The following is a 27,502-nucleotide window of genomic DNA, read 5'->3' on the forward strand; positions in this document are numbered from 1 at the left end:
CTGTGTAGCCTCTCTGAAGCTGTTTTCTCGACCATAAACTGGATACACCTTACTTCATCGATTCTAAGATGCACACGTTTCCACCCTGCGACTTCTCTGAAATTGAGATGCGTCTTTCAGTCAGTGGCGTCCCCTAGTTGCTGTCAGCCAGCTGGTGTTCGTGATGGAGTCATGGGAAAACCTTCCGTGGACACCTGCTAAGACCAAGATGGCACCGTTTCCACGCATCTTAGATTTGATGAAATGTGGTAAATAATGAGAGGCACGCATGAGCTGATGCTGGGGAAGCGCTTAGCACTGCTTTTGGCTCAACAAAAGTGGTCAGTAAACACTCTCCCCTTTCTACATCCTTAGTTGGGGATTTAGGCCACCGCCCTTGAGGAACAAGGAGCCACTTGGGGAGATGAACTCTATGCCCAGGGTAGAATGGTTCAGGGACATTTGTAGGTTTGAGCAGAGGTAGCATCTGAGGTGACTCGAAGGATGAATAGGATTTGAATGGATCAGCAGGAGAGGGTGGACTCTAAGGGAGGGTGACAGCATAGGCAAAGCCTAGGGGAGATCCTGGGGAGGGGGTTGCTTCATGCATGGCTGTGTGCTTGCTGTCCTCCTGCCTTGCAGAGCCCCTGCTGCTTCGCTTTATGAGGGTGTCTGGGCTTGGGTTGTCTTCCTGCCCGGCCCTGGGACAAAGGACCTGGGCCATGTGAGTTGTCCTATCGGACAGCAGCCAAGCCAGACAGATCTCATGCCCTGTGGGGCTCAGAATCATTTCCTTGGGCTGTGGTGACTAGTGGCAAAGCTGGAGTGTGGAGGCAGGCCCAGGCTCCTCTAGACTCTAGCTATAGTTCAGAACATGTTGAAACACCAGTCTGCAAACTGGAAGTAATGGGTCCAAATATTCCTAAAACAGCCTCAGTAGGATTTGAAAACCCCATGCCTTACCAGGGTGCATGAGGTCATGCTGCTGTGTCCCTGGGAGGTGGCCCTGGGGTATTCAGTGGGGCCTGTGGGTGCAGGCTCAAATTGTTCTCAGCAGCCCAGGGGGAATCTGGAGCCTCCCAGTGAGGCATCCTGTGCTTTGAGGATTTGCTAGCCTGCAGATGTCAGATCAGGAGCTGGGGTCGTGGCTAGTCATTTCCTGGGACGGTGCTTTAGGAGTGAACACATTTAAGGCTCTTGATGGACGTAGTACCAAACTGCTCTCCTGACGGAGGGGTCAGCTCCAACTCCAGTGCCTGTCTGTACCCAGTTAGGCCAGGGCCAGGCTGTACAGTGAGTCTGACCTTTGCCAAAGATACAAACCGGTCTACTTCAACTTGCCTTTCTTTGTGTGCCAGAAAGGATCAGCATCTTTTTTCACATGTTATATCTGTTGTCAATTCTATGGAATGTCACTCTGTGTTCTTTGTAGTCTCTTAATGGGATTTCTACCCTCTACCACTTTTGTGATCTGTAAGAACTCTTATAGATTAAAGATATCAAGCTTTGTTATATATTGCAAGTACTTTTTCTCTTTGCATTTGATTTTGTTTTCTTGGTTTTTAAGATTCATCCACAGAGGTTTGATTTTTTTTTTTTTTAATGTAGTCTCAGTTTCTTCCTCTGCATGTGTGCTCAGAAAACTTCTCCCTGCCTGAGATTAGAGAAGCAGTCATTGGTTCTTTCTTGAGCTGTTTGAGGATTTTAGCTTTGCCATTTTCTTCTATTACCCATACGATGGTTTGGGGGTCTGGCTAGCCCCCGGCTATGCTGGTAGCCCAAGGCCCAGCCCCTTTGTTGAACAGCTGCTCTCCCTGCCCACCCGTCCGCCCACCCCATCTCTGCAGGGATCATGTTCGTGCAGGAGGAGGCCCTGGCCAGCAGCCTCTCATCTACTGACAGTCTGACTCCCGAGGACCGGCCCATTGCTGGGGGCTGCTCTGATTCCTTGGAGTCCATCCCTGCAGGACAGGTAATGCCCTCTGCCTACTCCTGAAGACTGTTCCGTCTGCGAGCCAACTCTATTGCTTGAGGTAGTCCAGTTGGCAGTGGCCTGGCTGGAGCACAGCCCTTGCTGCCAAGCTTCATGCTCTGTGCCTGGCCCTGTACAGTCTTTCTCTTGAACATATCTCTAGTTGAGTCCTCTTAATTAACACAATGGTTAAGCCTGTGTTCAACTTCTCCCTCCCCTCCTCTCCATCCTACGTGTGTGTGTGTGTGTGTGTGTGTGTGTGATGCCCCTCCCTACCATCTCTCTGGGAACAGGGAGTGCTCTGTCATTGGGCCAAGGGGCGGGGGTGAGCCCTGAGCCTGCATGCAGACTGCCTTGAAGAAGACAGTGTAGAGGCAGAACTTCTCCCCAGCTACCTAGTACCCTGGGGCCATTCTGTCCCTTCTCAACATTGTCATTCTGGTAGTCTGAGACGGTGTGACTGTAGTATCTCCTCTGTGGCTACCGGTCAAGCTTTGGAGGCCCATCCCTGTATCCCAGGAAAAGAAAGGAGGCAAGTAAGAGGGGCTTACACTGCTGTGTCTTGGTGCCTGGGCCTCTCTCCAGTCCCATCTCTCTGCACAGCACAGGGTAATGGCCCTACAATGCCAGGATGGTTTGCAGAGTGTTTGTCTAGCCCCAGAACTCCCTGCTCAGGGTCACACAGCAGTAGGTTCCAAAGCCCTAGATCTTGAACACTATGCAGAAAGTTTTGGGAGCCCTTTCTAGGACCTGCCTCAGCCCTACTCATGGTGTGCATTGCTGGTCACAGACTGGATTGGTAGACTGTGCAGCTGGGTTCTTGGGTGACATGAGGAGCCCTTGGATATCAGAACCCCTGAGAGTGTGACTCAGACTATGGCCCTGGGCTGGGAATGTGGGCTGGGTTCAGACCGACAGGGGTGGGAATCCCAACCCTGCCATGTACTGGCAGGATTACCTAGTGAATGTGGGTGGATTGGGGATGGTGAGGTGCACAGACAGCAGAGTGTCCATCTCAGTGTCCAGCACCCAGGACATGTCAGGGAATAGCTGAAGCTGGGGGCTGATTGTATTTCCTTCTCTATTAGGCAGCTCCGGATGACCCAAGGGACGTGCCAGGAGCTGTTGGTGGTGCAAGGTAAGGAAGAAGTCAAGAAGGCATCTGGGCTTGTCTATGCCCTTCTGCCCACTCTCAGCTGTAGGCCAGAGGTCACCAGTTAGATTCTGTTACCAATCTGTTCACAGAAGTCCTACAGAACTATTTATTTCTTTAAATAAACAGGTGAGATGGACTTGGGTCTGTTTTCCCTAAACTTCACCTGATTCACGTTATCCTGTACCAGGTGGTGGCACATCAAGGCCAGTTCAGTGAATGGCCTTTTTTGTATAGTCCAGGAACTAAGAATGATAATTATATTCTTTTTTTTTTGGGGGGGGGCGTACCAGGGATTGAACCCAAGGAGTGCATTACTACTGAGCTACATTCCCATTCGTTTTTATATTTAGAGACAGGGTTGCTGAGACTGGCTTTGAACTTGTGATCCTCCTTCCTCAGCCTCCCAAGCCGCAGGGATTACAGGCACCCACCACTTTCCCTGGCTGTTAGTTACATTCTTAAAGAGCTGTTTAAACAAGAAGATGAGTTGGTAGGGGTAGCCTACAAAACCTAAAACATTAACTCTCTGACTCTTCATAGTAGAGTGCCAATTCTAGTTATACATGCAAGGTCTGAATGATCTGGAAGAGCTAGCATTTAAACTGCCCTAAGACTGCCTCAACCCACCTTCCCCACCTCTGGAGGCCACTGGGCGTCACTGAAGCGAGCCAGTTATCAACAAGTGAAGTACTCATTGCCTCAGGGCTCACAGAAGCAAGCCTTGGAATGACTGAGAAATCTGTGTAGCACTTCTCTTGTGGGAACCAGTGTGATCTGAACAAAGCTGTCCTGGATGGTGTGGTCTGAGTCTTTGGAAGCCTGTACTCATCAGCTGTGTCCCCAGCCTTGCAGCGTTAGCACCTCAGCTCCTCCCCATGCCCTTGTTCTAGGAACAGCTCAGATGTGTAGAAGACTCAGGAGACCCATGGGTGGGTTCCCCAGGGCCAAGGGTACGCAACAGGCTCTGAGATGGGGGGGAGTATCCCAGACCCTCATGTCACTGATCCAGCCTCTCCCCACACAGCCCAGAGCACGCAGAGCCAGAGGTGCAGGTGGTACCTGGGTCTGGCCAGATCATCTTCTTGCCCTTCACTTGCATCGGCTACACGGCTACTAACCAGGACTTCATCCAGCGCCTGAGCACGCTGATCCGCCAGGCCATCGAGCGGCAGCTGCCTGCCTGGATTGAGGCTGCCAACCAGCGTGAGGAGGCCCAGGGCGACCAGGGGGATGAGGACGAGGATGAGGACGAGGAAGATGTTGCCGAGAACCGCTACTTTGAAATGGGACCCCCAGACGCAGAGGAAGAGGAGGAGGGAGGCCAGGCGGAAGAGGAGGAGGAGGAGGAAGATGAAGAAGATGAGGAAGCTGAGGAGGAGCGCCTGGCCCTGGAGTGGGCCCTGGGCGCAGATGAGGACTTCCTACTGGAGCACATCCGCATCCTCAAGGTGCTGTGGTGCTTCCTGATCCACGTGCAGGGTAGCATCCGCCAGTTCGCTGCCTGCCTTGTGCTCACTGACTTTGGCATCGCCGTCTTTGAGATCCCACACCAGGAGTCGCGGGGCAGCAGCCAGCACATCCTTTCATCCCTGCGCTTCGTCTTCTGCTTTCCACATGGAGACCTCACCGAGTTTGGCTTCCTCATGCCGGAGCTGTGTCTGGTGCTCAAGGTGCGGCACAGCGAGAACACGCTCTTCATCATCTCGGATGCCGCGAACCTGCATGAGTTCCACGCCGACCTGCGTTCCTGCTTCGCCCCACAGCACATGGCCATGCTGTGCAGCCCTGTCCTCTATGGCAGCCACACTAGCCTGCAGGAGTTCCTGCGCCAGTTACTCACCTTCTACAAGGTGGCTGGTGGCTGCCAGGAGCGCAGTCAGGGCTGCTTCCCAGTCTACCTGGTCTACAGTGACAAGCGCATGGTACAGACGGCCGCGGGGGACTACTCCGGCAACATCGAGTGGGCCAGCTGCACACTCTGCTCGGCTGTTCGCCGCTCTTGCTGTGCACCCTCCGAGGCTGTCAAATCTGCTGCCATTCCTTATTGGCTGCTACTCACACCCCAGCACCTCAACGTCATCAAAGCTGACTTCAATCCCATGCCCAACCGTGGCACCCACAATTGCCGCAACCGCAACAGCTTCAAGCTCAGCCGCGTGCCGCTCTCTACAGTGCTGCTGGACCCCACCCGCAGCTGCACCCAGCCACGGGGCGCCTTTGCTGACGGCCATGTGCTTGAGCTACTTGTTGGCTACCGCTTTGTCACTGCCATCTTTGTGCTACCCCATGAGAAATTCCACTTCTTGCGTATCTACAACCAGCTGCGGGCCTCCCTGCAGGACCTGAAAACTGTGGTCATCGCCAAGACTCCTGCAACTGGGGCCAAGTCTCAGGGCCCCCTTGTGGATGGCCAGCCTGCTGAGGGTAAGGCCAGGTAAGACCATGGGGCCCAAGGGCATGGGACTGGCATGTGTGATCTCTGGGCATCTGCGTTTTGTGAGCAGGCCATTGTCCTGCCCCTTGGCTTCTCCCCAGCTCCTGGCCACCCTAGCCTTAACCTTAACTCCCTCTGGCTTGGCACCTAGCTCCTCCTTATCTTCAGAGCTTTAGAAGATGCTTAGGAAAGCTGTTTGTGAAAATGTGTGGATCCAGGCACCTGCCACCCTTGTAGGGGAGGTTGAGGGAGCTGCCCCCCACCTTACTTGCCCAGTGGGAGTTGTCACTTTGACCTGGCCCTGTCCACTCTGTTCCCATGAGCCAAAGCATGGCCTCTAGGCATGACTTGCTTCCCCACCCCTAGGGATCACATCTCGTGGCTGACTCTGGATCTGGGACTGCTTCAGGCCCCTCCCATCCCTGAACTAGCTCCTAGGCTCTCCCTGTTGGTGACCAAAAAGCCCCTCTTGGGAAGGACTGGGTTGCCTGTGACTCTGGGAGTTCCTCTGAAAAGAATCTCAGGTGCAAAAGTAACAGGTCAAGTATCAGAGCTGCCTATGTCATCTCTGTCAAGGCCCCTTTGAAAACCAAAGTACTGACTGGGAAGTCTGAGGTTGGCAGTCTGTCCTTCTATCCTTGCTCTCCTCCGCCTTCCCCTGCTCCTGTCCCACAGAGCAATGGGGATTTTGCGCCTCATGTTGCTGGCTTTCCTAGGCTTCCCCTACCTGGGGAAGAAAGCCCTTCATTTGATGGCCCTCCTGTCCCCTAACCTCCCTTTTCTTCCCTCCTGATAGCAGAGACCCACTTCTGCATGGGATTTCCCTTCTCTCTCCAACCCAAACCCCAGATGACACTCCTAAAGGGCTTTCCGCCTCTTCCAGACTGGATCTGGTGTTCCTATCATGCCAGCTGAAGACAGCATCCTGTGCTATATGGCCATCTTCTCCTTTCCCCTCCCCTGGGTGTAGCTTCAATGGTGGACACCATGTCTTTACTTCCCTGTCATCCCCAAGCCTGCTGGCACTGGCCCATAGGGGACCACTTGCAGAAACCATACCCTTTAGCAGATGCATCTTTGCTCCAGGACAGCAGGAGGGCAGCCCCAAGGCTTCCTGGGGTATTTCCTGGCTAAATGCAGGATCATAGCCCCAAGGGTCTCAGCAGTTGGACTGGGTCAAGTGGAGAGGTTAACCTCTAAAACATTTTCCTTCCAAAGGGGTGTGACTTCCCAGCCTCTGTGAGCTCTAAGGTTCTGTGCATTATTTGGTCCTGTGTCTGGACCAGACCAGTTGACAGCCCAGCATGGCCAAGTGCAATGGTGGCTGGGTGGGCTAAGAGCATGGGCCACCAAAGCACACCCCAGAGGCAAACTGAGGAGCAGTTTGAGCCTTTGGTTCTCACTTCTAAATGCACCCACTCAACCCAGGTCCCAGCCCTGGGCAGGCACTCTGGACCCTAGAGTGGCATTTCTGAAACCTTTGATACTTTCTCAAAGTGAGATTTCACCTGGGGTGACTTGTTCTGCTCCCATCTGCCACTCAAAAGAAAGGGCCTGGGTATTTTCCCTCTGTTGTTTTGTCCTCCCATAAGGAATCTGGTAATAAAATCTCCTAAGTGACCCCAGTGGTGATATATGGTATACAAGTGGCCCTCACACATTTGAAGTTGTGCATAGATGTCAATTTCCCTGGTTCCACATGTTAATATGGCATTTCTGGGGGGGTATTGGGAGATGCAGTGATGACCAGCATCCCCAGGAGGGACCAGCAGAGGCTCCAGCTCCAGCCCCAGCTCCGATGGAGGTCCCAGCTCCAGTCCCAGCAGCAGCCTCAGCTCCAGGCCTACCAGAGGCTCCAGCTCCAGCTCCAGCCCCAGCCCCAGTGGAATCTCCTCCAACTCTGCCTCCGGCTCCGGCTCCGGCTTCAGCTCCGGCTTCAGCTCCAGCTCCAGCTCCAGCTCCAGCAGAGGCCTCGGCTCTATCTTTGGTGCCAGAAAAGGGCCCAGTGGAGACCCCGGCTCCAGCTCCAGCCCCAGCAGAGGCCCTGGCACAAGCTGAGGTCCCTGCCCAGTATCCAACCGAGCACCTGATCCAATCCACTTCAGAGGAGAATCAGATTCCCTCACACTTGCCTGTCTGCCCGTCACTCCGGCACATTGCCAGCCTACAGGGGAGCGCCATCATTGAGCTCTTCCACAGCAGCATCGCTGAGGTAGTGGCCCATGCACGGGTCCTCCAGCTGATGATTGTGCAGAGAGGTGTGGGCTCCACTGTGGTACCAGTCAGTCCTAAGGGTGAGGCAGGGGTCGCCTTTGGCCCTCAGATTTCTCTGGTATCATGTAGTCCTCGGCTTCAGCTGCTCACAGGTTCCAGGGGTCAGGAGGTCCCGAGCTACCTTCCTCTGGCCAACTGCCCTTTGTGCTACCTCCCCTCTGCAGTCCCTGGCCCAGCAAACCCTCTTCCCATCTTGTACTCCTGACTCCTCTGCTCTGAGTTATAGACACATTGATGAGATAAGCTTCCTGCCTTTTTCTGTCTGAAGCCATGGGCATGTCCCCGGGGTATGCAGGCCACCTCGGTAGTGGGGATGACAAAAATAGCAGTGGGGTGTCCTGCCAGGGATCTGTGGTCTAGGAGGTAGAAAGGTGCGTGCTCCCACCCCACCCTGCTCTCCTCCAGACCCACACCGCTCTGTGTCCAGGTTGAAAACGAGGAGCTGAGACACCTCCTGTGGTCATCAGTGGTGTTCTACCAGACCCCAGGGCTGGAAGTGACTGCCTGTGTGCTGCTGTCCACCAAGGCTGTGTACTTCGTGCTACATGATGGCCTCCGTCGTTACTTCTCAGAGCCACTGCAAGGTAGGTACCCAGACCTGCTGGTTGTCAGGAGTTCGAAGCATATGTTCGGAGCAGGCTGAGAGGCCAGCTGTGTGGCCTTAGGCAGCAGCACCTTGACTGATCTGGGCTTAGTTTCTCATTTGAGGAAGCGATGACAGCAGCACTTTCCTCCTAAGCCATCACGAGGACCTAAGACCAGATGTGGATATGCCATGCCAGGGCCCAGCAAGTGCTTGGGAACTGGCTGAGAGAGGCAGGAAGTGGGGATTGGGCAGCCTCTGCCCCTTGGGACCTCAGTGGGAACCTTGGCCAGCGAGCCAGCAAGGTGAGGCTCAGACCCCAGACCTAGCTGCAAATGAGGATTTGCATGCCAGAGGTGGTGTAGACCCTTGCCAGGCAATCCATTCCTGCTGGACGTGCTGCCCATGTGCCCCCTGTACTTGCTGCCACAGCCACCAACCCTCTCCATACCTTCCTCTCCATAGATTTCTGGCATCAGAAAAACACTGACTACAACAACAGCCCCTTCCACATCTCCCAGTGCTTTGTGCTTAAACTCAGCGACCTGCAGTCAGTCAACGTTGGCCTTTTTGACCAGTACTTCCGTCTGACCGGTAAGCGACCCACTGTGCTTTTGTCCCATTTTAGATGAAGGATAGTGTCACCATTGGGCTTACACCTTCCATCTGTGGGTGCATTATTGTAGACAGCGTTATCTCTCTGCTTACAAGCCAGCTAACCAGTCGGGAGGAAGCAGCTCCAGGAACTGCTGAGATTGCAGGACTCATGCCCCAGGGAGGTGGGAGGTGGGGTGTGCAGTGAGCGCCAGCCCGGACACAAGCAGAGCGGGCCCTGGGCTCAGGCAGGATGTGTCTGACTCATACTTCCTGAAGAGAGAAAACTAAGCTCTTTCCCTCATGCCTCTCTGTATCCCCTTCCAGAAAAATGTCTCAGCCCTTCCTGCCTGATAAATGGCTGCCTCCCCAGGTCCCATGATGCTTTCCTTAGGTTCCCCACAGCCTTGGCTTTCTGGGACAGAGACCTGGCAGGTGAAGTGGCTTGTGGCCCTGACCAGCCCCATCTTGTGTAGGCTCCTCCCCGACACAGGTGGTCACGTGTTTGACGCGGGACAGCTACCTGACGCACTGCTTCCTGCAGCACCTCATGTTGGTGCTCTCCTCTCTGGAGCGCACACCTTCACCAGAGCCTGTTGACAAGGACTTCTACTCGGAGTTTGGGAACAAGACTACAGGTACCCTGTCCAGCGCAGCTTGTAGACCTGTCCCAGGGTGGACATCAAAAACCCCAGAGTGCCTCCCAGTACCCCAGAGTCCTCCCTGCCTCTCTCATTTTTCTCGTCCCTCTTAGCTGGCCAGGTTTTTCTGTGGGGCATTGCCACTGCAGAGCTTCCATCCCGGATATCCCTCAATCCCTTTGGTGTCAGCCCTGGGCTGCTGGCTTGGGGCACCCTTGCCTGCCTGTCTCACACAGGGTCTCTGGCTGGCTTGGGGCCCCTGGTGCTTTTAGCTCCTCCACAGGTCAGTTCAGGCCATAGCCTTGGTGACATATTTCTCTACAGGGAAGATGGAGAACTACGAGCTGATCCACTCAAGCCGCGTCAAGTTTACCTACCCCAGTGAGGAGGAGGTTGGGGACCTCACATACACTGTGGCCCAGAAGACGGCTGACCCAGAGAAGGCCCCAGGCCTCAGCATCCTGCTGTATATACAGGCCTTCCAGGTGGGCGCGCCACCACCTGGGCGCTGCAGGGGCCCGCTGCGCCCCAAGACACTTCTGCTTACCAGTGCCGAGATCTTTCTCCTAGATGAAGACTATGTCCACTACCCACTGCCTGAGTTTGCCAAAGAGCCACCCCAGAGGGACAGGTACCGGCTAGACGATGGCCGTCGTGTCCGGGACCTGGACCGTGTGCTCATGGGTTACCAGCCCTACCCGCAGGCCCTCACTCTCGTCTTTGATGATGTGCAAGGCCATGACCTTATGGGCAGCGTCACCCTGGACCATTTTGGGGAGATTCCAGGTAGCCCTGCCAGGGCTGGCCAGGGTCGTGAGGTCCAGTGGCAGGTGTTTGTCCCCAGTGCCGAGAGCAGAGAGAAGCTCATCTCATTGTTGGCCCGCCAATGGGAAGCCCTGTGTGGCCGGGAGCTTCCCGTTGAGCTCACTGGCTAGCCCAGGCTGCACCCAGCCTTGCACCTGCCCTGTCCAGCCTGGTGCCTGCTCCAGGCAGGGAAGCAGGCTTTCTTTGTTCTTTTAAAAATGTTCTTTCCCCTCCCTTTTGGTACCTTAATTTGACTGTCCCCACAGAGAATGTGGACAGGTGTTCAGTCAGTTCTTTCTGATGCTGGGAGCAAGAAAGCCAGGCCCCTCAAGGTGTCTGTGTACCTTCAGCCTCCCATGGCGCCTCGCCTGCCCTGGAGTGGTGTGGTCGGGCGCCTCAGCGTCGTGTCTGTTACTGTGGTGCCGTTGCTAACCTGTGGCGCTGTGGATCTGATTGGCCCTCCGCGTCCTTCCCCAAAGTGTCAAGTCCAGTCCTATGTTGTTGCTGCTGCTGTCGTTGTGGGCATTTTGCTGCTAATTGTGAAGCTGGCAGCAGAGTGCACATGAGAAGCCCCCTCCCCAGGCAGTTTTTCAAAGTAGAGGCCTCCCCTGGTCCAGACAAGTAGGGGAGCCTTCTGGGGGAAGGAGTCCCCCAGGCCTTGGGGCTGAGAGGGGTGGGGGCAAGGGACCTAAAGCTGCCGGCACCAAGTGTGATTCCTGTTGCCTATTTTCTCTATTCCAATAAAGCAGAGTTTGACACAGTCTGGGTCTTTTGGGTTAAGTATCACCGGGGCCCCAATGAGGTCACCCAGAGCGCGGTCGGCATGGGAAAGGGTGCTCTGGAGATTTGGGTGGACAAGATCTGGGGGAAGGAGAATAGAGTAGGCCTCCAGGGGCCAGATATGTGTTAGAGACAGGAGAGCTATGAGGGGGACCTCTCGGGACATAGCCATGTTGGACTGTGGCTAAACCAGAATCCCAGAGCAAATGAGAAGAGTCCACAACATTCCCCAGGGCACCCGAATCACAGCAGCCCAATGTGAAGGTAAGACCCAGAGTCCATGATTACTGGTATGTGTGGGTCTGTATTCTCACCAAGATGGCCCTTGGAGGTGAACTCAGGTGATGGCAGTGGAGAGCAAGGTCACCTGCCTGTCACTGTGTTCCTGTCAGAGAGTTGGAGGTTGCCTTAGGGAGCCCTGCTAGGTAGGACCTGAAGTTTTTTGAGAGCTAAACCCTGTGCCCTACCCTTCCTCTGCCCCAATCCTGCCACCAGTGATGGTCCCTTGCTCCTCACTAACCTCTTACCTAGCCCAGTCAGGAGCCTCAAGCCCTGGGACCACTGGGATTATGGAGAGGTAGGGTGTGGCCCATCTGGCTACAAGGCCTGCTCTTATCCCCCTTTTCCCCTTGACGCCAACAGAGTAGGGATCCTGGCCTGGGTTTGTGGGGGTAGGTAAAGGGTGGAAGTAGTCACCCAGGGAAGGATCTCCCCACCCTCAGTGCACCCCAAGCCAAACTCAAAGGCTAGCCTCGTGGCCCTCCAAGCTAGGAGGAGGAGGGCAAGTCACCAGCTCCCCATCCAGGTCTTTACCAAAGGCATTTAAAAATGGCAACCTGGTTCTGTGGTCATCTCTTGCCTCTTCATCTCCATAACACCCTCTAAAATTGGAGTAGTGACAACCCAAAGCAGAGATTACGACATCCAGTGCTGAATAGGGGTCCCCACCATGGGTCACTAAAGATAAATCTGAAAGAGATAAACTGAGCTACCCTGGATGAGCTAGCTACCTGGCCCCTCTTAGCTTCAGTTTCCCTACCAGTGACGGGGCAAATAACAATAACCACCCACATTCGTTGATTCATGCCGCACACCTGTCCGCAGGAGGCATGGTTTATTTACACCCTCCCATCGCCCTCCCTAATCTCCCAAAGCCGACATTCTGGGAGGGTGATAAATAAGCCATGCCAGCTGGGGACCATTTCGAGAGGAGGTGGAATCAGGTGTAAGGCCACCCCATCAGCAGGCTCGAGGAAGCCCTCCAAGCCATGTTAAAAGGAAAAACCTGGGCCAAGTGTAGCTCAGCGGTACACACAAGGTCCTGGGTTCAATCCCAGCAACACACACGTGGAAAAAACCTTAGGTAAATTAAATTTAGCCGTTTATTTGAACAAATAAAACAATTCTTGAATTGGACAGCTTTCAGAACCACAACAGATTCTAACTCCTGCCAACTCTGAGGCAGCATTTACAGAAAACAGAAGTGAGGTATAGAGCCAGGAGCGGTGGCACACGCCTATAACCCCAGTGGCTCGGGAGGCTGAGGCAATTCAATGAGACCCTGTCTCTAAATAAAATATTAAAAAGGGCTGGGGATGTGGTTCAGTGGTTAGGCACCCTTGGGTTCAATCCCCAGTACAAAAAAAAAAAAAGGTATAGAGACAATTATTTTTTAATTTATTTTTTAGTTGTAGGTGGACACAATACCTTTATTTTATTTTTATGTGGTGCTGAGGATCAAACACAGTGCCTCACACATGCTACGTGAGCGTTCTACCTCTGAGCCACGACCCCAGCTCCTAGAGACTATTTAAATAGTTACAGCTAAACTGGGTAATTAAACTGGGTAACTAAAGCCATCTGAACTCCATCTTGATCTGGTCTGGTCTGGTGGGTCTCAAGCAGGAGCTCCACCCAAACCAGTGGCTATCTACACATTTTAGCACCTTTGACCTGAGACTGCACCTATGGTAAAGGACCAGCATGTGACCGTCAGCGTGGTAACTGGAGCAGAGTGAATGGGGGACGGTAGATGCAGCAGGAAGCAGGAAAGGCCCGACGGGCACTGAGTGGGGGTCAGTTGTCAGTGTGGTAAGGGGAGAGCGTGGAGGGTTTAGGGTCAGGAGTGGTGCAGGCTGGACCGTCAGGACTGGCTGGTGGAGTGGCTGAGACTGTTGGGATGAGGATTTGCGAGGCCACCCCATGGCATCTGTGCCACCCGTGGGATGGTGCCTGGCAGGGAGTCCCAGTCTGGCAGTTGGAAGGGTCAAGGCAGGGGCAGACGCAGTTCCCTACCCCTCAGCAACCAGAATCCCAGAGACTAAATAAAAAGTGCTGGGCTAGCCAGATGAGTGGGTGTCGTTACATTTGCATTTGAATTTGCTTCAGAATCTGATAGAGCCTAAGCCCATGGTTAAAGGTGGGTTTGGGCTTCCAGGCCAAGAGGGTCTTGGGCCCGGAATCTGTGAACAGGTTCCAGGCTGTTCATGCCGGGGTCAGTGGCCTGCGCCTTCCCTTCCGCCTGCTGGCTGCTGATACACAAGAGGAAATCCTGGAGGGTTCCTGTGGGGGACTGCATTTAAGAACACGGCCCGCCCCATCCCGCCTGCCCGCCCCTTGGAGCTCATTCCCTTGCTGTGACTTCTGTCCTGGACGGTGTGCTTGCCAGCCACCGCCAGTCATGGCGGAGCCCCGGGGTCTCCTCTTGCTCTGTGTCCTGGTCTCCTGCCTGGCAAACTCCAGCTTCATCAGGGGCCAGAAGGTGAGTGTGAGCCAGTTTGCAGGGGCTCATGGTATCCAGACCCTGCCAGCCAGCTGTGGGATGGTGGGGCATGGGCTGGGGTATAGACACAACCCGTTCTTGGCTGGCCTGTGTAAGCCCAGGTAGCCAGGCCCATATGCCTACTTAGTGTCACCTGGGCTGCAGGGGTACATTAGCCTGCCCTCTGTGCCTGACCAGCCAGCCATTTGTGGGCAGCTGTCCTAGCCTGTGAGTGAGGGGAGGCAGAGCCAACCCATCTGCCTTCCCTCCCCACCCATACTGAGGCCCGAATTTCTGTGTGGCCATCACCTGGGGATGGGAGATGTGATCATTGCTGACCCCTGTGGGACCTGCAGACTGAGAGACCCATGGAACATGTGTGCATATGTGTGTGACTGTCCAGCTCTAAGACTGCCCAGGGAGAGAAGCTCTGGGTAAATGCAGCCAATGAGAATGTTTTCAAGCTTCCAAGTTGCCACCAGTCCGTCCTGGGCATAACCCCTCATGTCCTCACAACCTCTGGGCAGAGCGTCCTTTTGTGCTCCTAGATGGATATTGGACACCAAGGCCCGTGGATGATAGAGATGTACCATTCCCACTCTGGAGTCCTGCTCCACACCATACCTGCTGTTTGCTGTCTGGGCATGCTGGTGTGAGCTCTAGCATGGCTCCTCTGGTCCATGAGGCCAATCACAGCCCCAATGTCTATCCACAGATCCCCCCAGGGTCCATGCTAGGGACATGGCTCCTGCTCAGGCTTCAGGAGGAGCCTCACACCCTGGGTATGGAGATAGAGTCCCCTGCCTGGTATCTGCTGCCAGGTGAGGGGACTTCCCTTATGAAGCCAACTCCCACCTGTTTCTTGGAGTAGCTGTCACTGTCCCTCTGGCATCAAGAGGCAGGCTGAGGTTGAGAGAGGAGAAGGCTTGCCCATGACCCACCTTCAGGTAGCCCAGCACAGGGACCCACGTGAGATGGTGACAGAAGTCAGTGAGAGGTCTTAGATTGGAGTTTATTCCTTGTTGGAGACCTGTAGCTCTGAGAACCTCTAAATCTGCTATTTGGGGACTGGGACTTAGCCAGACTGGGCCAGGAAACAGGGGTCAGGGTCCCCTGTCACCAGGAGGTTCTGTCTCTTTTTTTTTTTTAATACCAGGGATTGAACCCAGGGGCTTAACCACTGAGTAACACGTTCTCCCAAATTTGCATAGGCCCTTGCTAAATTGTTGAGTTTGGCTTTGAACTTGCAATTCTTCTTCCTCAGCCTCCCAAGCTGATGGGATTACAAGCGTGCACCACTATGCCTGGTCTTGTGTTCAGAGCCAGGCCAGGGATAGTACAGGTGATGCAAGGCTAAGAAAGTAAGAGTGATAGTGGAAAAGCCAAGGGTTTCAGGACTGTGCTGAGTTCTGCTGGCAAGTTCCTGCCCGTCCCCTGCCTCAGTTTCCCCATGTGTACCATGCAAAGGAATCTCATAGGTTGCCATCTCCTCATATTCCAGGAGATGGTGACCAAAGTCAGTGAGAGGTCTTGGATTGGAGTTTGTTCCTTGTCAGAGACCTATAGCTCTGAGCATCCCTAAGTCTGCAATTTGGGGATAGGGACTCAGCCAGCCTGTGCCGGCAAAGAGGGCTCAGGGCTCTTGCAAATAGAGATGTGGCAATGGGGGCCTTATTTCATAGCCACTCAGGCTGCCTGGCTCCTTATAGTAGCATGAGACCCACTATAACTATTAGAAACGGAGGGTCTGAGGGGAATGGACATCCCCTGGGTCACATGGCCAGTAAGAGGTAGCAGCATGACAAGTTCCAACAGCAGCAGAAACAGGGAAGGCTTCCTGCGGAAGCAGTCTTAGCAACCTAGCAGTCTTCTGCCTCCTTGGTGTTGGGCATGAGCCTGTGGCCTTAAGCCAGGGTTCACAGGGAGAGGAGCATTGGCCAGGACCCAGCTCTGTCCCTCCCTGCTTGGATCTAGGGTTGGGGGAAGCAGTGTGGGGGCCCCTCCCTCTCTGAAGGGATTTGAGTTCTGGGATGTCAGCCCCAGCCCAGTCCCAGCTTGGGAAATTTCTTCCACCTTTTCACCACGGGGCTTAAAATGTCCTGTCTCCTGAGCTTCCCCCAAAAGTGTCTCTGTGGGAAGCAGACATTGCCAACTCAGCTCCAGCTGGGCATGCGGCAGGGGGGGAGGGGGGAGGCAGCGCTCTGGCTATGTTGGGTCCCCAAAGTGCCCCAGAAAGAAGGGAATCTGATTCAGCACCCAGGCTGTGATCCAGCCTCACTCCACCAGTGGCAGATTGTGAGGCTCCAGCTGTTGATGCTGTTTACAGGCGACTGGGCAGACACTTGGCCCTGAGCGCTGGCCTTGGGTGTGGTCCCTGGAGAGGAGCTCATCTGGCAGCTGGCTTATCTAGCCATCACCACTTCACACACACTAACAAAGCTCCTGCTTCCTCCCAAGTCCCTCGCCCACCGCTTCCCCCAGCTCTGACTTTGCAACATCAAGACCAAGTTGGTAGAACACACACCCAGGAGAATGAGGACGGCACTCTTGGTCACCCGGGCCTGCCTAATGTGCCTCCCAGTGCTGGTCCCCCAGCCACAGTGGTGATCAGGCTGGCAGGTCTGGCCAGGTGGCTTTGAGGGGTGCCTTATGCCAAGCCAGCAGCTGTCCAGTCCTTGAATTACCCAATTTCCTAGGCATTCCTTGGCTCAGCAAAGATGAGCGTCAGGTTGGGAGATGAGACCACAACATCCCAACCCTGTGGCCGGACACTGAGGCTGCTCTGAGTAACTTCCCTCTTTGTAGACCACAGAGGCATGAGCGGAAAAGGCCAAATCACAGTGTCAAAGAGGCCTTGGACCCCCACTCCCCAGTCTCTCTAGAAAAAAGTGTGAGCACTATTTCTCCTTTTCTCTTAGGTCATACTTCTCTAATGTGGGTTTGGGGTTTTTGTTGTTGTTTTGTTTTGTTGGCACCAGGGAATTGAACTCAGAGGCACTCAACCACTGAGCCACATCCTCAGCCCTATTTTGTATTTTATTTAGAGACACGGTATCGCTGAGTTGCTTAGTACCTCACCATTGCTTAAGCTGGCTTTGAACTCAAGATCCTCCTGCCTCAGCCTCCCAAGCTGATAGGAATACAGGTGTGGGCCACAGTGCCTATCTGTAATGTGTTTTAAGAAAGGAGTATTCTGAGCTCTTCTCTTTTAGATCACAGTGTGCTCAGATCTAATTTTTCTTTTTTTTTCTTTATGTCTGTATTTATTTTTTGGTACTGGGAACTGAACCCAGAGGTGCTCTACCACTGAGCTACACCTCTAGCCCTTTTTATTTTTCATTTTGAGACAGGGTCTTACCAAGTTGCTGAGGCTGGCCTCCAACTTGTGACTCTCCTGCCTTAGCCTCCTGAGTCCCAGGTATTATCACGCCCAATGAGCTCAGTGGTTTTCAAAATGAACACATCTCGGTTTTTCCAGGCAGTGCCCCAAGCCCTCAATCCCACCCCCATCAAAACACACCTTCCCTCTGCCCCTTTCTCTCACTGAGAACCATGAGCTTAGCTGCTGCCTTCCTGGGCACAACACTGTCGCTTACTGGCATTTTGTCCTTGTAAAGGTAGCCACCCTGGTGATGGACTTGGAAGAGTTGCAGCAGGTGAATGGGGCTTCAGGGCAGGACCCTTCCGGCTCCCTATCCCACTGTCCCCACCTCAGGTGATTTTGGAGTGACCTCTCTGCCCCACCCTCCCTCGCTCTCTTCTCCATGCAGTCCTGATTCTCACCCTGTCCCCGGTTGACTCTGGGCAAGAGCTGAAACCACGGCCTCCCGTTTCCTCCCTTGAAATGGACTGAGGTAGAACAAAATAGAAAATATTCTTGTTCTGGAAGGTGCAGACTCAGAGGCTTCCAGGCTGTGGACGCAGGGACATGCTATGACCTTAACAACTCACGTCAAGGTTTCCTAGGAATTTCCCTGTCCTCACTGCATTCCTGCTAAACCAATGGGAAACTTAGTCGTGGAGGAGCATCCAGCCTTGCCACCATCAGGACTAGGTACAAGATCCAGGCCCCTAACTCCATACTCTGCCCACGGCCCAGGTGCAGTTCAAACGCTGCGACATCAAGACCAAGTTGGTAGAGCACACACCCTGCACCACATGTACTGCCATCCAGAAGCAGGTGTGTCCCTCGGGCTGGCCTCGGCGTTCCCCAGAGAAGATCTCTCAGGACTGCCGGTAAACACCTCCCCTGTCTGTTCCCACTTCGACAGCAGCCTGTGGGGTAGCACAGGGCCAGGCCTGCAGGATAAGAGCAAGGACTGGCTTATCCATGCATCTCTTGTGCCCTGGAGAAGGGTGGGGAGGAAGAGAGGGGGCAAGAGGTGTTTATTGAGCATCTACTGTGTGCCCAGCCCTGTGCTCAGCTCTGCTCTAGGCAGAGGCAGGAAAGGCAGGGCGAGAGCCCTGGTAACAGTCTGGGGTGGCTGGGGCTGCAGGCAGGAGCCCCCTCCCAACACCCTGCCCGCCCTGTCTGCAGCTACGAGATAAAGCTAGGGGACACTCTGATGTCCAAGAGCGGCTGCAGCCTGGAATGCTGGAAAGAAGTGGAGCAGAAAGCCTGCTGCCCTGGTTACTGGGGGTCCCAGTGCTATGGTACGGGCAAGAGTGGGGGGCTGCTTTCTGTCCCCAACCTAGCCCCAGTCCTGTGCTCCCTTACAACTTGACCATTTAGTGACTGCTTACCTAAAGCTCCCCGGGGGACCCCCAGCCCTGGCTGTCCTGGGGGAGGGAAGGAGTCTGAGGCTGGCATTAGGAGTAAATGAAGAGTTCCTGGTGTGGAACTGAGTCTGGGGGGTCCACAGAGTGCCCTGGGGGAGCTGAGACACCATGCAATGGCCACGGGACCTGCCTGGATGGCATGGCCAGGAATGGGACCTGTGTGTGTCAGGTAAGAGCTGGCCAGGGTTGGGCTGGAGCCTTGGAGGGGCCACTCTGACTTGGCGCGTCCCCCAGGAAAACTTCAGTGGCTCAGCCTGCCAGGAGTGCCGAGATCCCCACCGGTTCGGGCCAGACTGCCAATCAGGTGAGGCTTGCAGGACCAGATTCTATCTGAGGGCCCACAGAGAGCCGTTCCGACAGCCAGCCCCCACCTGTCTGTCCAGCCTCCCTCCTAGCCCCTCAGCCCCATCATAACCCACCAGGGATGCATATCTTGCTCACTCCCCCAGGTCCTTGCACACGCTGGTCTCTTTAGACACCTCCTCCAGGAAGCCCTCCCTGAATCCCCAGGCTGGGCCAAGTGCCTTCTCTGGGCTCCCACCAACTCTGTGGCTCTGCATACAGCTCCATACTCTTGAGGTTATACCTACCAGAGCCCAGTTCTTTTTCTTTTTTTTGGGGGGGTGGGAACCAGGGATTGAACCCAGGGGCATTTAACCATTGAGCCCCATCCCCCACCCTTTTTATATTTTATTTAGAGACAAGGTCTCGCTGAGTTGCTTAGCGCCTCACTAAGTTGCTGAGGCTGGCTTTGAACTTGTGGTCCTCCTGCCTCAGCCTCCTGAGTCGCTTACAAGGGTGCACCACCACACCTGGCTCAGAGCCCAGTTCTAAGCATAGAGAGGGCAGGAACCCCATGTCCTTGGTGAGGCTGAGGTCTCACCTGTCCCTGTGGGTCCCACAGTGTGCAGCTGTGTGCACGGCGTGTGCAAAAGTGGGCCGCTAGGGGATGGGAGCTGCCTGTGCTTTGCTGGATACACCGGCCCCCGCTGTGACCAAGGTAAGCAGCGCTGCCCGAGCAGCCTGGGACAGTGGCTCTCCATGGGTACAGCACAGGAATTGGCTGGCTGTGAGAGGAAGTCTGAGCCTCAGCCTGAATGGGACAGGACTTGTCCCCCAGGACCTCTGCTGCTGGAGGCCCAGAGAGGGCAGAGTCCTGCTCAGAGTCACACAGCAAGTTAGGCAGAGTGCCTTGGTTCCTATGTTCCTCCTCAACCCAGGATCTCAGGGCCATCACAGTGCTCTCTCCTCTCTGCTCAGAGCTACGCATCTGCCAAGCCCTGAGCTGCCCCCAGCATACCCAGTGCTCTACAGAGGACCCCACCTGCAAGTGCCTGCCCGGCTACACCCAGCAAGGCAGTGTATGCCTAGGTGAGCAACTGACTTGGGGTTAAGGACTCTGGCTCAGGGAGGGCAGGGCCAGGAAGAGCATCCTTTTCTTATCCAGTACAATCTGGATAATGGGCTAGGGGTGTGGCTCAGTGGCAGAGCACTTGCCTAGCATGTGTGAGGCGTTGAGTTCGATCCTCAGCACTATATAGAAATGAATAAAGGTACATCAACAACTAAAAACAATATTAAAAAAATAGCTAAAAGAAAAAAAATCTGGCCAATTACAGGGAGGGAGAACTGTCCCCAGGGTGGGCAGGGGGCTTATCCTCAAGACCTAGACAGGGCTCCTGGGTGCTCAAATCACTTGGCCTCTTTCTGCCCTGGCAGCTCCCAACCCCTGCCAGCCATCACCCTGTTCCCCGCTGGCCCGATGCTCAGTAAGTCCCAACGGGAAGGCTCAGTGTCACTGCCCTGAGAACTACCATGGCGACGGGAAGGTGTGTCTGCCCCAGGACCCTTGCACCATTGACTATGGTGGCTGCCCCAGCAACTCTACTTTGTGTCTGTATCAGAGGCCAGGCAAGGTGAGCCGGAGGCAAGGTGAGCCGGAGCCCAGGCTGAGCCTGCCCCACAATCCACCTACCCACTCTGGATCCAGGACCCTGGGCAAATCACAGGCCCTCTGAAAACCCAAGTGACTCATTTGTAAAGTAGAGAGAGGAGGACAGCCCTATCTATTCTCAGAGGGTGGATACGGGCCCGTGGATACGGACTGTCCAAGGGAGGCACAGGCTAGCACTTCTCCCAGATTCTCGCCCGTGAATGTAACGCTCCCCTCCTGCCTCTGCCATTGGCCAGGCCACCTGCTCATGTCAACCAGGCCTGATCAGCATCAACAACAATGCCTCTATGGGCTGCTTTGCTGTCTGCTACCCCTACTCCTGTGACCTGTCAGCCACCTGCCAGTTGACCCCTGAAGGGAAGACCAGGTGGGCACAGGAGCCTCAGGGGGGCATGGGAGCAGAGCAGAGAGGGCCGGCTGGACAGGACCACCCTCAACTCAGGGGCCTTGAAAGAGGGGTGCATGAGGACCAGGAGGGGGAACTAGCCCAGCCCCACCCTGACTGGCTGTCCTTGGGCTTCCAGATGTGTGTGCAAGGAAGATGAGGTGGGGGACGGGCATGCCTGCTATGGACACTTGCTCTCCGAGGTGCAGAAGGCCAGGCAGATAGGCCTGTTGGTCGTGCAGCTAAGAGTTGCCATCAGCATGTTTGGTGCGTGTCCCCAAGACCTGTCCATGACCCTGCCCCTCCTGCCAACAGAACCGGCAGGGAGGACATGCTGGTCTCTACATAGGTTTTATTTATTTATTTATTTATTTTTGGTACCAGGGATTGAACCCAGGGGTGCTTAACCACTGAGCCATATCCCCAGCCGTTTTTATATTTTATTTAGAGACAGGGTCTCACTGAGTTGTTAAGGCTGGCTTTGAACCTGCGATCCTCCTGCCTTAGCTTCCTGAGCCACTGGATGACAGGCGTACGCCACCGTGCCCGGCTCTACATCGATTTTAGTTTCTCGGCCCAAGAGCTGTAGAAGCCAAGAATGGGCTCTTGGGTGCCCGATGGGGCTGGGGGAGCTGGCCCCCAGTCCTGATGGCCCATCTACCCCACGCCTAGACCCAATGCCCACCCCAACTCTCCAACCTGAGATGCCTGAGGTCTTCCCACTCCCAGATCTATTCTGATGTTCTCTTTCCTGATCTGCCAGAGCAAGGGTGCCAGGAGATCCTTACCTCATCAGGACCCTTCACTGTGCTCGTGCCATCCATCATCTTCTCCAGATTCTTCACCACCAAGACCATGAGCGTGAGTCCTCTCTACTGCAGAGCTAGCCACGGGCCCTTGCCTGCCCCCCCCCACCTGAAGCTGCCCCCATTTCAGGCCCCTGAGAGAGTCCTGTGTGCACACACTGGGGAACTGAGGCATCTCTCCTCCTCCACTGCTTGGGCAGGGAGTGGTGTGAAGAGGGTTGGCCTTCTCTGGGGTCACTGGACGCCCCACCCCTTTGTACCTGCAGCCATTGCTGGCCCAGAAGCTCTGCAGACAGTACATTATCCCCGGGCAGCACATGCTAGAGGACTTGGGTCTCCAGAGCACACACACGTGGTGGACACTGGCCGGGAAGGAGATAACTGTTACTAACAACCGCCGGGTAAGCGTAAGACCTATGCCAGGGGACCAGAGGAGTCCCAGATAAAAGATTCAGCCCAGGAAAAAGTTGTTCAGGTGAGCTGGGCACAGTAGCATATACCTGTAATCCCAGCAGCTCAAGAGGCTAAGGCAGGAGGATCTCAAGTTTGAGGCCAGCTGGCCCTGAACAATTTAGCGAGACCCTGTCTCTAAATAAAAAATAAAAAGGGGTACTGGGGTGGTGGCTCAGTGGTACAGTGCTTGTCTAGCATGTGTGAGGCACTGGGTTTGATTCTGAGCACCACATACAAATAAATAAAAATAAAGGTCCATCAACAACTAAAAAATATTTTAAAAAATAAAAATAAAAAAGGCAGGTGATGTGGCTCTGTGGTTAAGTACCCCCTGGGTTCTATCCCAAGTACCTAAAAACTAAAAATGGAAAATAAAAATAAAAAGGTGTTGGGGTGGGACAGAGGGCTGCATGTGGGGTCTAGCAGGTATCTGGCGTCTCATCAGAGATATAGCTTCGTATACAAAGACCAGCCCCAGAAGACGTTCAACATCCAAAAGCCCAACTACCTAGCAGCCAACGGTATCTTCCATGTAGTCAGTTACCTGCGGTGGGAGCTCCCACCTGGGATGTCCAGGGACCCCAAGGTAAGCCAACACCCTCTCTTCCCCACCCCATGCTGCTATGTGATCTCCAAGCCCTGCAGGGTTAGGGGCAGCTCTGGGCAGGTGGGATGCACTTCCCCCTCCCTTGGGCTGAAGCAGCCTCACCCTTCTCTAGGGTCCTCATGAAGATTCCTCCCAGCAGAAAACCATTGGCCAGATCCTGGCCTCCACTGAGGTCTTCAGCCGGTTTGAAATCATCCTGGAGGTGAGCTGGGGGAAGGTGTCCTAGCCCATCTAGGTTTCTGGGCCAGGAGAACCTGCCCCATAGTGCTCTGGGGTTTCACACTAGCACGGCCTTTGCCGCCATCCCCTCTGCATCCTGGAGCCTGTCCACTGCCCTCCTGGGGTTCCGTGGCAGCTTGGACCCATCGTCCACATCTTCCATGGACGTGGCCGGAGCACCTTGCAGGCTGAGGGCCGCAGGTCTCCTGAGGCAGAGACTGGCCCTTGGACCCCCTGAGCTTCCCTCCCCCTTCTGCAGAACTGTGGGCTGCCCTCCATCCTGGATGGGCCCGGGCCCTTCACAGTCTTCGCTCCAAGCAACGAGGCGGTGGATAGCCTGCGCGATGGCCGTCTCATCTACCTCTTCACGGCAGTAAGCTTGGCAGTAAACAGGGGCTGTGGCTATGGGGCCTCCACCCTTCCCACGGGGCCTCCACGAGCCAAATTCCTTCTTCCCTGCCAGGGTCTCTCCAAACTGCAGGAGCTGGTGAGGTACCACATCTACAACCATGGCCAGGTGAGTGGTCCTCCCCTGGAGGACCTTGGCTGGGCCTCCAGGTGGGGAAGGTTGGCTGTCCCTGGGTCATGGTGCCCCTGTCCTCCTGCTCTCCTTCCATCTGGACATCATAGCGCAGAGGAGAGTCTGGAGGCAAAGGGGTAGCTGTGTGTCACCTGGGCAAGTGTGGCCAGGGCTCAGTCTAAAGCCACCTTCTCCTTGTCCTAGATGACAGTAGAAAAACTCATCTCCAAGGGGCGGGTCCTCACCATGGCAAACCAGGTCCTGAATGTGAATATCTCTGAGGAGGTGAGAGCCCCCACGGTCTGGAGAAGTGGTCTGGTGGAGGGCTGGTGGTGATTGTCAGGTCAGCCAGCCCCTAAGACTATGCTGGTGGGGGGTCTGGAGGGAGCAGGAGCCGATTTCTCTCCAGGAGCAGCACTACAGGGCTGGAGGGCTTCCAGGAGGGGTAAGCACGAGGCAGGAATGCTCCATGTGCAGAATGGTGAGGGCTGGGCTGAGGGTGGCACGATGGGTCTGTGCTGCAGGGGCGCATCCTGCTGGGACCTAAGGGAGTCCCTCTGCGGAGAGTGGATGTGCTGGCTTCCAATGGTGTGATCCACATGCTGGAGGGCATCCTGCTGCCCCCAACCATCCTGCCCATTCTGCCCAAGCACTGTGGCGAGGACCAGTACAATATCGTGGCGGTGAGTCCCATACCATAAGCCCAGGCACTAAGACACCTCCCACCCATTCTGCTGCAGTGCATGGCCCAGGGACCATCTTCTGAGGCAGGGGCACTGGCCAGGTGCAGTGACATGTGCCTGTAATACCAGTAGCTCAGGAGGCTGAGGCAGGGGGATCCCAAGTTCAAAGCCAGACTCAGCAATTCAGCAAAGCCCTAAGCAACTCAGACCCTGTCTTAAAAAAAAAAAAAAAAATTTAAAGTGTGGGGGGCGGGGTATGTGGCTCAGTAGTTAAGTCCCCCTGGGTTCAATCCCTGATACAAAAAAGAAAAGAAAGAAATAAAAAACATGAGCTTCGGTGGAGACCAATCATGTCCAAACCATAGCGGGTGCCTGGCATTGCTGGTGCAGCCTGTAGTCCCAGCTGCTTGGGAGGCTGAGGCATGAGGCATGAGAACAGAAGCTGAAGACCAGCCTCTTCAACTTGGTCAGACTGTCTCAAAATATAATTAAAAAGGCCTGGGGATGTGGATCAATGGCAGAGCAGCCCTGGGTTCAACCCCCCAGTACTAAAAATGAAAAGACAAAACAAAATAGCAGGCACTAAGGCCAAGGGCAGCTCTGAGGCCCAGCTATAGACTCCAAGGGACCCCCCTGTCCTCCCCATATCCAGCCCCCAACAGTCCTACTGCTTCTGCCTTTAAGATGAACATTCTCCGCACCCTCCGTCCCCAGCTTCCCACCATGGAGGCCTGCAGTGGTCTCGGGCTCTATCCCCCTGACTGCCCATTCCTCATTTCCCCCAGCCTCCTGCTCTCCCCAGGATGCTGGACTCTTCCCACCTCGGACTCGTGCCCTCCTCCCGCTGATTGGAGTCCCACCTGACCTCCCGGTGGTTGGCTCTTTCTCATCCCTTGGGTCTCAGCTCAGTGTCATTTTCTCAGGGTATGTTGAATAAATAGATGACACCTGACTCTCTCCCTGCCTTGCCCAGGGCTCCTGTGTGGACTGCCAAGCCCTGAACACCAGCACGTGTCCCCCCAACAGTGTGAAGCTGGTGAGCGTCCCTTGGTCCACCCCTCAGGGATCCCTGACTCTGGATTACCCACCAGGTTCTGCCCCAGGTCACAGTGGAGAGAAGGGATTGGGAGACCAGGGAATACTTAGAGGCCCAGGGCTTCCTAGCCTCCCTACCAAGGGATGGGAGTGCTGGGCCCAGAGCTGCCTGGCAGAAGGGGTGGCCCAGGCCCCTCCCTGCTGACTGGCCTTGCCTGGCCCACCCCAGAACATCTTCCCCAAGGAGTGTATCTACATCCACGACCCTATGGGGCTCAATGTGCTCAAGAAGGGCTGTGCCCGGTACTGCAACCAGACTGTCACGGTGAGCCTGGGGTGTGGGTGCTCACCATGGGGACGTGGGGGACGTGGGGGACGTGGGGGACGTGGGACCCATGAGACCCATGAGCTGGACCAAGTAGATCACCTTCCTCAGGGAGCTGCACCACAGCTCAGTGGTGGCACAGGCGCCACCAAGTCCCCATATTTCTTGCTCTGGAGATGGGACCAGGGACCTGGGCAACAGGGAGGAATGGCTGGGACCTTTTGGGCACTCTCTGTCTCTTACAGAAACTTGGCTGCTGCAAAGGGTTTTTTGGGCCTGACTGCACTCAGTGTCCTGGAGGCTTCTCCAACCCCTGCTATGGCAAAGGCAATGTGAGTCCCTCCCCCGGCCCCAGGCAAGACCAGGGAATGTGTACCCTCCTAAGCTGGCCGTAGCATGCTGGAGCCAAGCCTGCCTCTCTTGAGTTCCCTATATTGGGGCAATGAAAATTATTTGAAGTTTTTTAGAAATCGTTCAGTAAATTTTTCCATCTATTTTCCAAAAGGCTCTTTGTTAGTAGTCTTCAGTGTTCTGTCTTTGCCACTTTGTGACATCAGGGCTTCTTCAGCCCCTGGCGATGGAGAATCACAGGAGTTGAGTGTTTCAAGGTTGAGCATAAAACCTCCAGGGCCAGGTGCCTTTTAAGGGCTACTTGTTTGGCAGCATTGCAGACTTTGAAGGTCCCTCCCAGAGGGAGGTCTTGGGGGCAGAAGGGGCTCAGAGCCAGTCCCAGGAAGTGGGGTGTTAGGCGAGGACAGGTGGAAGTCCCTCTCCCACAGCTGATCCTTGGTGTACCTACCCTCCAGTGCAGTGACGGGATCCAGGGCAATGGGGCCTGCCTCTGTTTCCCTGACTACAAGGGCCTCGCCTGCCACATCTGCTCTAACCCAAACAAGCATGGAGACCAGTGCCAGGAAGGTGAGTGGCCCTGGCCCAGGCCGCCTCCCAGGGAGAAAGAAGATCTGCTCAGAAAGGGGGCTGGGTGACCTCCAGAAGGGAAACGGGGCCCTGAGAGGTGCAATGAAGGTCCAAAGGAATAGAAGAAGATTTGGGAACAGAAATAGATGTCCTCATCTTCACCCATGCCAGGAAGAGCACTGTGGTTTAATGTAAGCAAGCAGGATTTAGGTCAGACACACTGGAGAACTTCCTTATGGTAATATTGGGGCAGAGCAGCTAGAATGGGGTGATTGAAAGGTCAGAATTCCATTCTGCCTGCCCGTGGAGTCAGGAATGATCTCTGGGTTAGTAATACTGAAGTCAACTCCTACTGGTGGCCCAGTCCTCTACCCGCTGCAGAACCGACCCTGGCTCCCAACCAGTGCTGATTCCTGTCTTGGTTCTCTGTTCCCTTCTCCTTCCTGCAGACTGTGGCTGTGTTCATGGTCTTTGTGACAATCGTCCAGGCAGTGGGGGTGTGTGCCAGCATGGCACATGTGCCCCGGGCTTCAGAGGTCGCTTCTGCAATGAGTCGGTGGAGGACTGTGGGCCCACGGGGCTGGCCCAGCACTGCCACCCCAATGCCCGCTGTGTTAGCCAGGAGGGTGTGGCCCGGTGAGGACTCCTGCTTCCTCTCTTCCCCATCTGGAATCTCGTGCATTGGTTTGCTCAGCCTCTAGCCTCTTCTCGAGGCTCAAGGAGGCCCCTCCTTCACCCACCTCTAGGTGTGTCTGTCTTGATGGCTTCGAGGGGGACGGCTACTCCTGCACGCGCAGCCACCCCTGCTCCCGCCCTGACCGTGGTGGCTGCTCAGAGAAT

At 55.0% G+C, this 27,502-nt stretch overlaps 3 protein-coding genes across 8 annotated transcripts in view; 2 read left to right on the forward strand and 1 right to left on the reverse strand.

Moving 5' to 3' along the window:
• The window catches only part of Nisch (nischarin), a 35,610-nt gene extending 24,412 nt beyond the window's left edge, over window positions 1-11,198 (forward strand). The window contains exons 14-21 of one of the 2 annotated variants that reach the window (XM_046452873.2): window positions 1,827-1,951; window positions 3,040-3,089; window positions 4,132-5,541; window positions 7,276-7,753; window positions 8,243-8,399; window positions 8,864-8,992; window positions 9,469-9,630; window positions 9,958-11,198. In XM_046452873.2, coding sequence (XP_046308829.1) covers window positions 1,827-1,951; window positions 3,040-3,089; window positions 4,132-5,541; window positions 7,276-7,753; window positions 8,243-8,399; window positions 8,864-8,992; window positions 9,469-9,630; window positions 9,958-10,568 — 3,122 coding nt within the window. In that variant the 3' untranslated portion in view covers window positions 10,569-11,198. The remainder of the gene's footprint in view (window positions 1-1,826; window positions 1,952-3,039; window positions 3,090-4,131; window positions 5,542-7,275; window positions 7,754-8,242; window positions 8,400-8,863; window positions 8,993-9,468; window positions 9,631-9,957) is intronic. The other variant, XM_046452874.2, reaches the window with a different exon arrangement.
• Window positions 1-27,502, reverse strand: part of Sema3g (semaphorin 3G) — a 100,020-nt gene that overhangs the window by 47,744 nt on the left and 24,774 nt on the right. The window lies entirely within an intron of this gene.
• The window catches only part of Stab1 (stabilin 1), a 29,191-nt gene continuing 15,494 nt past the window's right edge, over window positions 13,806-27,502 (forward strand). The window contains exons 1-24 of one of the 5 annotated variants that reach the window (XM_046452881.2): window positions 13,806-13,978; window positions 18,078-18,214; window positions 18,516-18,631; window positions 18,841-18,926; window positions 18,992-19,061; window positions 19,662-19,757; window positions 20,018-20,128; window positions 20,477-20,673; window positions 20,948-21,078; window positions 21,236-21,363; window positions 21,860-21,957; window positions 22,169-22,303; window positions 22,801-22,941; window positions 23,075-23,164; window positions 23,441-23,554; window positions 23,645-23,698; window positions 23,906-23,986; window positions 24,226-24,384; window positions 25,358-25,420; window positions 25,649-25,744; window positions 25,990-26,076; window positions 26,551-26,662; window positions 27,112-27,298; window positions 27,409-27,502. In XM_046452881.2, the coding sequence (XP_046308837.1) occupies window positions 13,898-13,978; window positions 18,078-18,214; window positions 18,516-18,631; window positions 18,841-18,926; window positions 18,992-19,061; window positions 19,662-19,757; window positions 20,018-20,128; window positions 20,477-20,673; window positions 20,948-21,078; window positions 21,236-21,363; window positions 21,860-21,957; window positions 22,169-22,303; window positions 22,801-22,941; window positions 23,075-23,164; window positions 23,441-23,554; window positions 23,645-23,698; window positions 23,906-23,986; window positions 24,226-24,384; window positions 25,358-25,420; window positions 25,649-25,744; window positions 25,990-26,076; window positions 26,551-26,662; window positions 27,112-27,298; window positions 27,409-27,502 (2,664 nt within the window). In that variant the 5' untranslated portion in view covers window positions 13,806-13,897. Of the gene's footprint in view, window positions 13,979-18,077; window positions 18,215-18,515; window positions 18,632-18,840; window positions 18,927-18,991; window positions 19,062-19,661; window positions 19,758-19,977; window positions 20,129-20,476; window positions 20,674-20,947; window positions 21,079-21,235; window positions 21,364-21,859; window positions 21,958-22,168; window positions 22,304-22,800; window positions 22,942-23,074; window positions 23,165-23,440; window positions 23,555-23,644; window positions 23,699-23,905; window positions 23,987-24,225; window positions 24,385-25,357; window positions 25,421-25,648; window positions 25,745-25,989; window positions 26,077-26,550; window positions 26,663-27,111; window positions 27,299-27,408 lie in introns of those variants that run through there. The other 4 variants (XR_006853489.2, XM_046452878.2, XM_046452879.2 and 1 more) reach the window with 4 other exon arrangements.

This window comes from Marmota monax, unplaced genomic scaffold (genome assembly GCF_021218885.2).
Source record: "Marmota monax isolate L192 unplaced genomic scaffold, Marmota_monax_Labrador192_F-V1.1 WCK01_AAM20220418_F8-fsc00042, whole genome shotgun sequence".
In the NCBI taxonomy this organism is placed as follows: Eukaryota; Metazoa; Chordata; class Mammalia; order Rodentia; family Sciuridae; genus Marmota; species Marmota monax.